The 16117-nt window shown below is 36.7% G+C and overlaps 1 protein-coding gene across 1 annotated transcript; it reads right to left on the reverse strand.

Annotated features, from left to right (window-relative positions):
• Positions 1-547: 547 nt before the first annotated feature.
• LOC105956632 (protein ABC transporter 1, mitochondrial) lies at positions 548-6441 on the reverse strand. Its single transcript, XM_012980493.2, has 9 exons — positions 5856-6441; positions 4675-5210; positions 3936-4161; positions 3000-3152; positions 2427-2585; positions 1831-1990; positions 1436-1545; positions 1164-1280; positions 548-1083 (listed from the first exon to the last, which is right to left on the reverse strand). The coding sequence occupies exons 2-9, from the start codon at positions 5208-5210 to the stop codon at positions 688-690; spliced, it is 1857 nt and encodes a 618-aa protein (XP_012835947.1). The 5' UTR covers positions 5856-6441; the 3' UTR covers positions 548-687.
• Positions 6442-16117: the final 9676 nt, after the last annotated feature.

Below are 16117 nucleotides of genomic sequence, written 5' to 3' on the forward strand. Positions count from 1 at the left end.
AAAACCCTATCACAAGACCACAAAACGACAAGATCAACTATCATCTTCTCCATCTTCCAAAACCCACAAGACCTTTCTCCTTCCTCCTCCATTAACCCACAAAACCTAGAAATTCAAAATCATCAAAACTCAACAAATCTTACAAAGATGGCAAGTATGGAGTCAGGAGACATCAAAATAGAAGATTCTACGATGGAAGAACCCAAGAATGTATGCATTTATGGGTTTTTTTCAGCTAGAATATCGATTTTCCAAAAAAAATCCCGCGCAAACGAATTCGACATGTATAGGTCGAATTTTACAGCTAAAAATCGACATTTAGATGTCGATTTTGAGGTATAAAATTCGACATTTAGATGTCGATTTTGAGGTATAAAATTCGACATTTGAATTTGTGCTATAAATTCGACATGTCAATGTCGATTTTTACCTATGAAATTCGACGCTTAAGTGTCGATTTGTAGCATAGTTTTTCGACACCTTTGTGTCGATTTTTGTTTTTTTCTCATTATTTGTATTTGGTCTTACATGAGAAAAAAAAAGCCAATTTAATTTATGGGCATACTTGTCATTCCATCTTAATAAAATAGAATCTTTTGGAATTTTCTTTAATTTGGTCTTACACAAGTGGAATGAGTATTGCATATAGCCGCAGCCATATATTTATTCGTCTATATCACTACTAAATTAAATTGAACTTGTTGACAAGATTTTGGCACTAGCTTCTTCAGCAAACTGATAATTCTCAAAAACTTGGAGCAGAATCTCCCGACAGGGAACAACAGCCCTAAGCTTGATGCAAGCAAGGAAAGCACCTGAAAGCTTGCGGTGTAGGCTATAAGCCTCCTCGGGTGGTGGTGTGAGCCGATGCCTGAGCATTGTTGCACCAAGGTTTGATATGCTTTGAGTAATGTTGGTAGATCCAAAATCGTACCCTCCACGTTTTGAAAATGGTAGCCCCACAACAAAACCCGCCTGGACATGAGCCTCTAACATAATATCAGATTCCGTTCCTGTAAGAAATCCAAGTCTCCTTGACATCTCAATCACTGCTTCTCTGTCATTATTTGCGCAAGCAAGCACCTGTCATTCAATAACGTCAGTCGCCGCCAACTCATTTGGAACATTATTACTGAAAGCAAACTCCAATCAACAAATTTTACCATTCTTATATAATCATCTACAAAATGTTTTGGGTAGTCCCTAGCAGCTCCAAAGTCTATAAGATTGATCGATTTTTCCGCCTCATCATATAAAAAGTTACTCCAGTTCGGATCAGTCTGCTTGATCAAGGAAAAAAGACAAGTATAAACATAACGTAAAAAATGAGAATAATAAGTGAAGTTCAAATACTTTATATTTGAACTGATGCATTCCAGAACTCTTAACAAAAAAAAGCGTATCATAAGACATCTGTGTAATATAGAGACCATGCCTGCATGAAACGGAAGACAAATAACTCCATCAAAGTAAGCTCCAGTAACTTTTTTCCAACATAATTGCGAGTCTCTTGGCTCAATAATGCCACCTTATCAATTGGAATGCCTGCAATTAGTCATAATACATGATAAACATATATAGAATGGACCACACATATTACACTGTTGGGAACTACAATTTACTATAGGAGAAGCAAAAGTATTGAAACTGGATTATATCACAACTTCCTTTTCAACAAGATAAGTTTTTATTTATTCTAAATACAATCCGGAATCGATATATCACTAAACCAAAAAAAAATATTTTAATTTGAATCGTACAAAATTATTTTTACTTATTATTCTAATATTATTGGAGGAAAAGAAAAACAAGATATAGTGAAGCAAATACCAGGAACCAGTTCTGTAGACAGGACTCTTTTACTAGATATATTATCCACCACAAATGGAACATAAAAGCCCTTTGTATTAGTCAGGAGACTGCGAAACCTTTTCTGATTTTTGGCCTCCAATTCGTAGTCACATTCACGAGAAAGTTCCTCTTTCGCAACCTGAGAAAGAAGTCAGGAAGGTGTCACAATCACACATGGCATCACAGATCTGGTGTATCTACATTTTTTTGTAACTGTAAAAATATGGAATGAATATTGTCAGGCCAGATCGTAAAAGTTGCAGTCAGAAAGGTGCATAAAGTTTAAAGTTTGAGACAACTTCAGACCCACTAAGAAATAATTTATATCAGGATTCGAAGAAGCCAGAAGACAAAATATTTGAAATGAGATCAAAGCTTCCGACTCATGATTGATTGCTAAGCATGCAACTGTGAAAGGCAAGTATTGCGAGGTTTATTCCAACTATTTTGGAACACAACTCTTGACAGAATTCTTTACCTTCTTTAGATTAATTACTTTCTAGACCTACTACATGGTAATATACATCAGATATCTTCATAAAAGTAAGCAAAATACTGGAACGCAAAAACACTACCTTCATTGCATTGTCGAGGTACATTTTTTCTGGTAACAAGTTTGTATAAGTTAATAGCAGTTTAACATTATCGATGTCACTTTCAATGCTATCTGCAACTCCTGGATACTGAATTTTGATTGCAACCTCCAAACCTTCCTTCGTGACAGCACGATGGACCTAAAGTTATTTTATAAGAATCGGGATTCAGGAGATGAAACACAAAACACAACAGCGGCAGATCAATAAGATCCAGTCAAACTTTTTGATGAATAATAAGATGCACAAATGAACAGATACGGATATATATTTTGCCTGAAAAGACAACGAGTTCAGATATGTGTGAAACTCAAAGAAATGCCTCCGGTTTTGGTACTTACTATTGCAATCAAATAACACCACCTGTCATCTAAGTTGTGCTAAAACTGAGCTCGAGTACTTTTTATCAAACAATATCTCTTTCCAATTCAGCTATGTTCAGATATAGTTAATTAAAAACAAAAATAGGGAAATATTGAATGAATTGATTGCACAACTGAAATCACACAAAAGGAATCAAATATAAGCATAAATTACATAGCTGAACTTCATTACCTGTCCTATACTTGCTGCAGCCATTGGCTCATAGTCAAAACTTGTCAAATTTGATGACCAGTTGGAACCCAATTCAGCATCCAAAACCTGATTGAGCTGATTCCTTGGCATCCGATCTGCACCCTGACGGACAATGTCTAAAGCTGCTAATATCTGAAATGGCATACGAGTTATTACGGTTAATCAGAAACCATAAAATTATGGTTTGTAAGGACATGAAAATGTTGGTTAAAAAAATTCGAAGATTGAATGTGGTCATGGAAGTTAGAACTTCTAAAAAAAAAAACGCATTGCCCTCATCTGCATGCCTATCATTTGCTCTTCTTCAACGGTAATATAGTTGGCCCTCTAATTAAATTTCATCATCAGAAAAATAAAAAATCTCACTCTCACAAGCCCATAAGAAAACCACACGGTAAAGATCTCATAACATATGAAATTTTGTCAAGTGATCCATGCACATAAACCATCATAATTAAAATGTTGCCAGTTGCCACTACTAAATCAACCAGCGCATAAATAAAGCCTTTTTTCTAATCTAGAAATTTAAACATCTCGCAACTCTATTCTACAAGTATGATTCACAAAATCTGATCATTCAACACTAGTTTTTTTTTTCTGATGTAGAACTTTATCCCAGCATGACTTCTTTTTAGAACAAGCTTCTATATTTATTTGGTTACACTGTAAAACATCATTCTAGTAAAAATTTAAATGAAGTCAAGTCAAGTCAAGAAGGAGATCTGGCAAGTGGAAAGAACTGATGCACCATGTATGTGCAGCAAAGTATAGCCATAAACTGCCTGAACAATTATCTTCGAAAAATAATTGGGGCCATACTTTTATCATAAGAAATGAGAAGGAGAATGTCCGGGCATGCATACAATCATATAACATGAAAGAACTCGTAATCTAAATGAATATGCAGTTACATACTGGAGCAGGTACGAGAGATTCATCCTGGATGCTCAACATTTGGCCTAATTTGAGAGCTGCTCCACGCATTCTGCATAATGCAAGAGCTAAACGTTCTGCATTTCTCTCAGACAAGTATGGGGAAAGGGCATGTTGGTTGTTTTCTGAGTTAGGCGTACCAAACAAGACCCTCTTTGTAGACTCCTGAAGTGTCCCCCAAGCAAGACCAGCTCCAAGTCCAGCAAACCTTCAATCATACTTGAAATAATAAAACTAAACTCATGCTAATATCATTTTCTCATGAGATTCAACAGTTAGCTCTAGCTTATTGAAGATGAAAGCGTAAGTTTGAGAATACAATGTACAATACTAAAACGGAATCCAACCATTAAGGGAACTGCACTAGTGAAAACATAGGTCAGAACAACAGAATAGACGAGTTAAAATAGGTAATTGCTACAGTCCAAAAAGGCATCTACAGAAACTTCATTGAAATATTGATATTCATCTGACAAATAAAATAGGCCTCGTATTTTGACATCACTCATTTTGTTTTCTTCAAACACTCGTAAAACATAAATTCATTACATTGTGCCCTACAACAACATATCAGATACTAAGTGAATAAGACTATCATGAATCATATATTCTCACCCCGTTTACTGAAGTAATTAAGTGTACCTTTTGCAACAGAATTGCATAAACATGCCAGTTGATAATATACCCTAATAGCAGTGAGTAGAAGTATGGATTAACTTACCCCATGGCTCTGGAGAAAGGAGTAGAAGGGACTTTCCTTTCCCTGAGCCTCCTCTGCTTCAAGGGAGTGACAACACCATTCACTGCAGTAGTATTTGAGGTCGATGGAGCAGCAGACTGGAGACATACATCCACGGAAGTTTCGGGAATGACAGCACCGTCAACTATAGTGGCATTCGAGGTCGAGAGAGCACCAGGCGGGGGATATACATCCACGGAAGTTTGGGATTCTGGATCCATGGAAGAACCAATATTTAGAAGCACAGTTGCATCTGCACCAGGCGTCGGTGGAGGATGAGAATTGGAAGCGGGAACATGATCCTTAAAGAAGATGACACTGTCGGTGACAGTATGTCTGTGAACATCATTATCAATCTGACGGAGTTTTCCTTTGGTGAGACCGACAACATCGGAGACGGAGAGGATGGCGGCCTTGATTGCAGTTTCCAATGGAACGGTGTTGGAGCGGCTGATGCCCTCCTTAGCCACCAGAGATAACCCATCCAACACTCTCGCAGTGTCCCTTAAAGATACCATCTAAAATAATAACTTGTATTGAGATCCAATTAAATTTTCGCATTAGAAATTCTTGAGCAAAAAAAAAAAAAAAAAAAAAACACTAGTAATCACAGATCCAATTGCGTTGTGATATCAAAATAGGAGCCTGCTTTTATCTAGTTTGATTTTCTACTAGTTCACCAAGTGCATACATGAGAAGAGTCTAACAGCACATTTTCTCGATTAGGCCAAAAACAATTTGTGTGCTATCGTCGTTCCGTTTAAGTTAAATAGTTAAAAGAATCAGAATAAATCTAATCATACAAAATATTTGATTGTGTTCGTGGGCAGTGACACATTTTGCGACGATTTTCTGTTTCTAGCATATGGTAATCTACAACGAGATTAAATCCCCAGAAATAGCAGACTACATGATACAACCGCCATTAAACCTGTAAGAAGCCCTATCTAATCACTTAGCGGCAAAATCCTCAGATATAATTATTCTCAATCACGTAAACCAAAATGAAAACATTATTACCCTAGAAGGAAGTGGAAATTGGGCAAAATTGCAAAACGAAGGTTATGGAGTTCAATTTGTGAAATCAAAGAAGCCAAATCAAACACCCCACGCAAAAGTTAAAGTATTTTTTTTTTTGTCGTCAAAACAGCAGAATGAAATACCTTTTTGAGTGATGAAAGCTCGGATTTTGCTGTTGAGAAGATGACCCAAGGATAACGGGGTGGAAATCGGACGGATCGGATCGGAATTTAGAAACTCATTCCGATTCCGAAAAAATCGGAAATTTCGGAATTTCGGAAAAAATCGAATATCATGTAAATTTAGAATTTTTTTTCCGAAAATCTGTAAGAAATTGAAGAAAAAATTAAGATGTAAAGAAATTGAACTGCAGCGGAAAACAAAGAAAAAAATGGAATGGATGAACAAGTAAGTATAAAAGAATTCTGCAATCAGAGGTTTTTGGCTATAAAAGAATCGGAAGCAATGATGTTTCAACCAACAAAAGCAAAAAAGAATGTAGAAAAAGGATTCATAGACAAAGAAATTGGAGAACAAAATTTACTTTCATCTAAAGCCTCCAAAACCATCAAAGGCTCTTCAATTTTTAACTAGTGCGGTAAAAAAAAAAAAAAAAAAATAGGATTCATTGTGAGGAAAAGTAAAGAAACAAAGACGATGAAAAGGGGCTAGTTGTAATTTATAAATGGGCCAATAATATATGGATCACATTTTTTATATTCTTCAAACAAATAATTCTGCATACCAGCCCAAAGCATTTATTGGTTTTAGCATGAAGACACATATATAACAATTTTTAAATATATTAAAAAACAAATTGGAAAAAAACCAGAAATTTTTGGAATAATTTCGGATTGGAATTCGGAAATTCCGGCAATTCTATATCAAAGTCCGATCCCGATCCGATTTTTTTCGGAAATTTCGGAAATCGGATTTTCGGAATTCGTAATTGAGAAAATTGTTCCAAAATCGAAAATTTTTTGGCTCGGAATCGGCGGAAATCGGAAATTTCGTTCCGATTTCCCCCCTAGGTTTAGGAATTAAGAATCGACATATAAAATGTTCAAAATTGAGAGCAAGCAAATATTTATGTGGGAAATTTGTAAACAACCCCCTACTATTTAATACAATAGCAAAATAACCCCACAACAAAATTATCCCAAAAAAGACGGTACTATGAATAATTATGATAGAGTTCAGGATGTCCAAACAATTACCTAATGAACATAGTGTTGGGCTAAATATCTAACACGCAATTGCACGTATCGCAAAAAAGTAGTAAAAGTGGACTCGTGAGAGTCGGATGTCTATCCCACAGGGAATACATACTCAAATTACCTAATCCTAAGTACCGAATTCTAACAACTATGATTTTTATCTAGCCTACGCAAGGTTGTTCAATTTAATCAACTAAATAATTAGACTAATTATGAAAGCTAATAAACGCAAAAGAATATCAATAAAAACAAATTAGGATTTTATCTTCCCCTATGAGATAATTCATCACCCAATTAAACATCTATTATGCAAGTTAAGATTCATGATTACTAACCCGAGACACTAAATTACTCATAACCCACTGTCGCGAGTATTATGAGTCTATTAGTCATAAACGGTTCACTATATGTCTATGCAAACCAAATATGAATAAAACATTAACTAACAAGTCTCGTAAACGGCTACCTAAGGTGATATATGTATGTCTACGATACCACATGCAATTGACACACTCATCCGGTGAAAACTACTCGAAGGCTCTTCTACCCATGTTCTAATTATTAAAACGATATGTCGGTCAATTCTAATAATAACACATAACAACATAAATTAGCTAGATTCATGCACTAAATAAGACCAGATAGAAGAAATAATTGTAATACCCCACCTTTCCAAAACCCTAAAACCTGAAACTAATATTCCTAACTCGAGAATCCATAGGCAATATTATTACGTGATATTAATTAGTGACATGAATCCAATTGCGTGACTTACGTGAATAATTACATGCGTTATGTAATTATTTGGAATGTGGTGATTACATGATATTCATTTTGTGAAATCCACTAGAAGATATATATGTGTGATTTATGTGATTTAGTGTCATTTCCGTAAATTGAAATTCTAGGAATTTCATGAATTACGTGACTTATGTGAATAATTGCATATCTTAATTATTTGGTAGATTATTTTTGAAATTTGATAACTTATGTGAATTATAGATATAGTACTAGAGTGTGATTATATATATATATATATATATATATATATATATATATATATATATATATATATATATATATATATATATATATATATATATATGTCCGGATTGTGTGTGTAGTGTGCAAGTTGGGTTTATTTTAAATAAATAAATTAGTGATAATTTGCATGTCTTTCCACTTGGCACACACTAATCATTTCATTAATCTCACACTCAAAGAAATCCCAAAAGACACCCTTATTTCTCATTCTTCTTCCACATACTCATCTTACTTGTCTTCTTTCCCCATTTCCACTGAAGCCACCACCTCCACAATCGGCCTCCCCTTCTTCCACCTCAAACTCCAAATTTGCAAGAAAATCAAAAATAAAAATGAAGGTCCCGTATTTAACCCTTGCTTTAGAATACACCAAAAACACCATAAAGTCTTCTTCCCTACTCATGGGAGATAATAATACATCCCTCTTAGAAGCTCACACCATTTCATTCACAATCAAAGTGGTTTGGTTAGATTTTGGTGCTTGAAAGCATTCCCTCCTTCGGTTGTTTTCTTTTCTTCGATTTGCAGGTAAGAAATTCTGATTTTTTGCTGCAATTAGGAGGTATCAATAGTATAAAAAGAGTTTTCAAAATTTCTTATAAGATTTGGAATGATTTCGAAAGAGTTAGGGCTTTTTGGGGGAAAATGGAAAAGACGTGTTGAGTGTTGATTTATTGTTCTTGCATGCATCATTTGTGTTGATAGTGGGTAGATACAAGTTTTATTGGCCAAAAGCATTGAAAATTTTGGATTTCAAAAAAGGGTTACAAGAAAAATGAATTTTGAACTTTTATGGTGTTGCATCTGTGGATCGAAATTTTTTTGAGGCAAATCTTTAATTTTCAAGAAGTCGGTCATAATTGTGTTTTTAAATCTGTTTTCAGCATTTATTGAACAAAAATTTCGGATTTAAAAAGGTTTTGCAAGAAAAAAATTGATTTTCGAACTTCTAGTGATCTTGCATGTATATATCTTGAGATTTTGGGGTGAAATATGTAATTTTCGAAAAAAGGCACCTACGGAAACTACATTGAAAGATTGATATTCATTTGACAAATAAAATAAGCTTCGTATTTTGACATCACTCGTTTTTTTTTCTTCAAACACTAGTCAAACATAAATCCATTACATTGTGCCCTATAACAACAACATATCAGATACTAAGTGAATAAGTTACAACAACTATAATTCATTGAGACTATCATGAATCATATATTCTCACCATATTTATTGAAGTAATTAAGTGTATTTTTTGAAACAGAATTGCATAAACATACCAGTTGATAATATACACTAATAGCAGTGAGTAGAAGTATGGATTCACTTACCCCATGGCTCTGGTGAAAGGAGTAGAAGGGACTTTCCTTTCCCTGAGCCTCCTCTGCTTCAAGGGAGTGACAACACCGTTCACTGCAGTAGTATTTGAGGTCGATGGAGCAGCAGACTGAGGACATACATCCACGGAAGTTTCAGGAATGACAGTACCGTCAACTATAGTGGCATTCGAGGTCGAGGAAGCATCAGGTGGGGGATATACATCCACGAAAGTTTGGGAATTTGAATCCATGGAAGAAGAAATATTTAGAAGCACAGTTGCATCTGCACCAGGCATCCCTGGGGGATGAGAATTGGGAGCTGGAACATGATCCGTAAAGAAGATTACAGTGTCGTTGCCAATATCTCTGTAAACATTGTCAATCTGATGGAGCTTTCCTTTGGTGAGTCCGGCAATGTCGGCGACGGAGAGGACGACGACCTTGATTGCGGTTTCCAATGGAATGATGTTGGAGCGGCTGATGCCCTCCTTAGCCACTAGAAATAACCCATACAACACTCTCGCAATGTCCCTTAAAGATACCATCGATGTCTGTGTCAAACTTAGCTAACCCTAATTCATTGAAATTTCAATCGATTAGCCCCTTAAAAAATTCAAAATGGGATGGAACTCTGAATACCCTACTCTGTTTGTATGAGTTAATCATGTAACGCGTCCATTATTTGTCCTCATACAATACAAACGGAACCAGCTTGTCTCTTGCCATTGCGTTGGCAATGTTGTGCCCAAGACTTTCTAATATTCCAAACACAGATTATTACAAATACAAAGCAATGTTGTAAGTGGATCGGACCGGCCGGTCCGATCAGTTCAACTGCACCCCTAGTTGATCCAGTCCGGTTCAACACCCAAAACCGTGAAAAATGAAAACCGGAGTTGATCTGCTCGAAACTAGAAAGGGTCCGGTCGAACTACTCAAAACCGGTGAAAAACTCGCGCAAAACCGGCAAAAACCCGGTCAAACCCGGTTTCAAAACAAAAGGCCAAAAACAAAAAAAATGTGTACATACCTGAATTTGATTTATGGAATGAGGTTTGAGAGATGTGCAAGTTTTGTGACAATTATAATAATATTTTGTTGTGGCGGATGAGTTATGAAAGAAGAGTGGAAGAAAAAAAAATAGTTGCAGGGAGCTGCCTCGCTGAGATGGAGCCGCCGCTTAAAAGAATGGAAGGGATAGATGGTTTATGAGTTGGCCGCAATAAAGGGTTTTTTTCAACTAGAAATATTATTTATTATACTATAGTTGTGACATATCTTAATTTATAATTTATATTTAGAAAATCACTAATATAATTTATAATAATATTTGTAAAATATTTTAATTTATTATTTATGTTTAGAAAATCACTATTTTATGCGGAAGTTTTAATTTTGTGAAAAATACATATATAAAAAACAATCAACTCAAAATTATATATAAAAATTAGTTAAGGAAATAAATAAGTAAAAAAAACCCGGGTTGAACCCGTTGAACCGATCCAACCGTGACCGAATCCCTAGTCAATTTTGTGTCCGGTTCGGTTCCGACAACATTGATACAAAGTATGACAAACCAAATTTCATTCCTAAATTATTCGAGTATTGGGGGCTTCTTCCGTTATATACGGACGATGTGATTAGATTTTTTTATTTATTAGTTAGTTAGTTATTATGTTTTTATTCATCATATTTGATTTATGTTTTGGGCTAAATTGGCCCGATCCAAACTCCAAAATCCCACTATCTCCCCATCTCTCTCCCTAGTCCATGCCCACCAACCAACCCCCTCTCAATCTCCGGCCACAGCCCACCAACTAGCCCGCCTTGTTTCTCCGGCCCAAGACCACCAACCAGCCCCCTCTCTCTCTAGCCCAAACCCACTAACCAGCCCCTCTCTCCGACTCAAGCCCACCAACCAGCCCCCTCTCTCTAAGGCACAAGCCCACCAACCAGCCCCTCATCTGTCCAGCACAAGCCCACCAACCGCCTCCTTCTCTCTCCGAAAACCGAAAACCGAACACGTCTAGATAAAAGAATAAGCATAAATGAACGAAGAGGGACAAAAAATCTCAGACATTATTTTCTTGAGCTAACGAGAAAAAAAAGCTTGTTTCTCTCCATATGTAAAATTTATACACATACTACAGAGAAATAAACACACACATCATAAATTACACCCATATATACTCAGGAGAATGTACATACAAATATGGCTTAAATTTACTTTGCACCGTCAATTGAATATTAAATGCATTTTTCTTTTTTGGTAAATTGTTATTTTCTTCAACCTCCAACCTAATTTCGAGTGCAAGAGTGCGAAAAAATAAAAATCACACCTGATTATTTAAAAAAAAAATATATTTTCTTACAAAATAAAATAAAATAAACTTTTATCACTAAAATATTCTATTGATGGATCTTTAATTGTAACTAGTGAAAATATTAGGTATAAAAATTTGGAATAAAATATAATATTCAGATAACTTGATAACGAAATAACTTAAGGATTTTTTTCGTAAACTATTTTTTTTATAAGAAATATAATTCTTAAATTTGTTGATGGGATAGTATTTTTATCCTTGCACTTTACAATTTCGAAATGATTCATGAATAAAAAAAAAAATTTATTAGGAGTGTATTATGCATGATTTATTGTTTTTCGAGTGTGCAGAGTGCTAATCAATTTATTCCGAGGGTACAAAGTGCCAAAATAGTATAATTCAAGGGAGCAAGGTGGAAATAATCCTACAAATACACACAAGGTATATCCAAAATGGCCTTATCATTTTGTAACACTTCTAATTTAACATAATTGAAAATAGTTTAATAAAAAAAAATGTGTGCTATATTATGATATTTTTTATTAACTAATTTTTGTCAACATCTCTTTTTTAATATTTATCTTTAATTTGGATGATATGTCTATTGACCAAGCCCAATAAACCCCTAAACTATAGTGACATTCGAGGTCGAGAAAGCATCAGGCGGGGGGGGGGGGGGGGGGGGGGGCATACATCCACGGAAGTTTGGGAATCTGGATCCATGGAAGACCAAATATTTAGAAGCACAGTTGCATCTGCACCAAGCGTCGATGGGGTATGAGAATTGGGAGCGGGAACATGATTCTTAAAGAAGATGACAATGTCGTTGCCAATACCTCTGTGAACATTATCAATCTGACCGAGCTTTCCTTTAGTGAGTCCGGCAACGTCGCCGACGGAGAGGACGACAAACCTTGATTGCGGTTTCCAATGGAATGATGTAGAAGCGGCTGATGCCCTCCTTAGCCACCAGAGATAAACCATCCAACACTCTCGCAATGTCCCTTAAAGATACCATCGATGTCTATGTCAAACTTAGCTAACCCTAATTCATTGAAATTTCAATCGATCAGCTCCAAAAAAAATTCAAAATGGGATGGAACTCCGGAATACCCTACTATGTTTGTATGAGTTAATCATGAACATGTCCATTCTTTGTCCTCATACAACACAAACAGAACCAGCTTGTCTCTTGCCGCTGCGTTGGAAATGTTGTGCCCAAGACTTTCTAATATTCCAAACATAGATTATTACCAATACAAAGCAATGTTGTAAGCGGATCGGACCGGCCGGTCCGATCGGTTCAACTGCACCCGTAGCTAATCCCGTCCGGTTAAACAGCCAAAACCGTGAAAAATGAAAACCCGAGTCGATCTGCTCGGAACCGGAAAGGGCCTGGTCGAACCACTCAAAACCGGTGAAAAACTCGCGCAAAACTGGATAAAACCCGGTAAAACCCGGTTTCAAAACAAAACGCCAAAAACAAAAAATGTGTACATACCTGAATTTTATTTATGGAATGAGGTTTGAGAGATGTGCAAGTTCTGTGACAATTATAATAATATTTTGCAGTGGCGGATGAAAAAAATTGAAGAGTGAAAGAAAAAAAAAATTGCAGAGAGCTGCCTCGTTAAGATGGAGCCGCCGCTTAAAAGAATGGAAGGGATAGATGGTTTATGAGTTGGCCGCAATAAGAGGTTTTTTTGCAACTAGAAATATAATTTATTATACTATCGATGTATATGTCAAACATGATCCTTAAAGAAAATGACCTTGTCGGTGACAGTATCTCTGTGAACATTATCAATCTAACGGAGCTTTCCTTTGGTGACACCGGCAACGTCGGAGATGGGGAGGACGACGGCCTTGATTGCGGTTTCTAATGGAAAGGTGTTGGAGCGGCTGATGCCCTCCTTAGCCACCAGAGATAACCTATCCAACACTCTCGCAATGTCCCTTAAAGATACCATCGATGTCTGAGTCAAACATAGCTACCCCAAAAAATTCAATCAATCAGCCCACATCTATTCTAATGGGATGGATCTCCGAAATACTCTACTCTGTTTGTATGAATTAATCACGTAACGTGTCCATTCTTTGTCTTCATACAATGCAAACAGAACCAGCTTATGTCTTGCCGCTGCGTTGGCAATGTTGTGCCCAAGACTTTCTAATATTCCAAACACAGATTATTACCAATACAAAAGATCACAAACCTGATTCGATTCCTAAATTATTCGAGTATTGAGAGCTTTTTCCGTTATATACGGAAGATTTGATTAGATTTGTTTTTATTAGTTAGTTAGTTAATATGTTATTATTCATCATTATAGATCTTCTATTAAATTCTGGTTTTTCATTTGATTTGTGATTTGGGCTAAATTGGCCAAGACCAAACTCCAAAAGTCCACTATCTCAACATCCACGGAAGTTTGGGAATCTGGATCCATGGAAGACCAAATATTTAGAAGCACAGTTGCATCTGCACCAAGCGTCGATGGGGTATGAGAATTGGGAGCGGGAACATGATTCTTAAAGAAGATGACAATGTCGTTGCCAATACCTCTGTGAACATTATCAATCTGACCGAGCTTTCCTTTAGTGAGTCCGGCAACGTCGCCGACGGAGAGGACGACAAACCTTGATTGCGGTTTCCAATGGAATGATGTTGAAGCGGCTGATGCCCTCCTTAGCCACCAGAGATAAACCATCCAACACTCTCGCAATGTCCCTTAAAGATACCATCGATGTCTATGTCAAACTTAGCTAACCCTAATTCATTGAAATTTCAATCGATCAGCTCCAAAAAAAATTCAAAATGGGATGGAACTCCGGAATACCCTACTATGTTTGTATGAGTTAATCATGAACATGTCCATTCTTTGTCCTCATACAACACAAACAGAACCGGCTTGTCTCTTGCCGCTGCGTTGGAAATGTTGTGCCCAAGACTTTCTAATATTCCAAACATAGATTATTACCAATACAAAGCAATGTTGTAAGCGGATCGGACCGGCCGGTCCGATCGGTTCAACTGCACCCGTAGCTAATCCCGTCCGGTTAAACAGCCAAAACCGTGAAAAATGAAAACCCGAGTCGATCTGCTCGGAACCGGAAAGGGCCTGGTCGAACCACTCAAAACCGGTGAAAAACTCGCGCAAAACTGGATAAAACCCGGTAAAACCCGGTTTCAAAACAAAACGCCAAAAACAAAAAATGTGTACATACCTGAATTTTATTTATGGAATGAGGTTTGAGAGATGTGCAAGTTCTGTGACAATTATAATAATATTTTGCAGTGGCGGATGAAAAAAATTGAAGAGTGAAAGAAAAAAAAATTGCAGAGAGCTGCCTCGTTAAGATGGAGCCGCCGCTTAAAAGAATGGAAGGGATAGATGGTTTATGAGTTGGCCGCAATAAGAGGTTTTTTTGCAACTAGAAATATAATTTATTATACTATCGATGTATATGTCAAACATGATCCTTAAAGAAAATGACCTTGTCGGTGACAGTATCTCTGTGAACATTATCAATCTAACGGAGCTTTCCTTTGGTGACACCGGCAACGTCGGAGATGGGGAGGACGACGGCCTTGATTGCGGTTTCTAATGGAAAGGTGTTGGAGCGGCTGATGCCCTCCTTAGCCACCAGAGATAACCTATCCAACACTCTCGCAATGTCCCTTAAAGATACCATCGATGTCTGAGTCAAACATAGCTACCCCAAAAAATTCAATCAATCAGCCCACATCTATTCTAATGGGATGGATCTCCGAAATACTCTACTCTGTTTGTATGAATTAATCACGTAACGTGTCCATTCTTTGTCTTCATACAATGCAAACAGAACCAGCTTATGTCTTGCCGCTGCGTTGGCAATGTTGTGCCCAAGACTTTCTAATATTCCAAACACAGATTATTACCAATACAAAAGATCACAAACCTGATTCGATTCCTAAATTATTCGAGTATTGAGAGCTTTTTCCGTTATATACGGAAGATTTGATTAGATTTGTTTTTATTAGTTAGTTAGTTAATATGTTATTATTCATCATTATAGATCTTCTATTAAATTCTGGTTTTTCATTTGATTTGTGATTTGGGCTAAATTGGCCAAGACCAAACTCCAAAAGTCCACTATCTCAACATCCACGGAAGTTTGGGAATCTGGATCCATGGAAGACCAAATATTTAGAAGCACAGTTGCATCTGCACCAAGCGTCGATGGGGTATGAGAATTGGGAGCGGGAACATGATTCTTAAAGAAGATGACAATGTCGTTGCCAATACCTCTGTGAACATTATCAATCTGACCGAGCTTTCCTTTAGTGAGTCCGGCAACGTCGCCGACGGAGAGGACGACAAACCTTGATTGCGGTTTCCAATGGAATGATGTTGAAGCGGCTGATGCCCTCCTTAGCCACCAGAGATAAACCATCCAACACTCTCGCAATGTCCCTTAAAGATACCATCGATGTCTATGTCAAACTTAGCTAACCCTAATT

Source organism: Erythranthe guttata, chromosome 14, assembly GCF_056151865.1.
Source record: "Erythranthe guttata isolate IM_541 chromosome 14, IM_541, whole genome shotgun sequence".
Taxonomy (NCBI): Eukaryota; Viridiplantae; Streptophyta; class Magnoliopsida; order Lamiales; family Phrymaceae; genus Erythranthe; species Erythranthe guttata.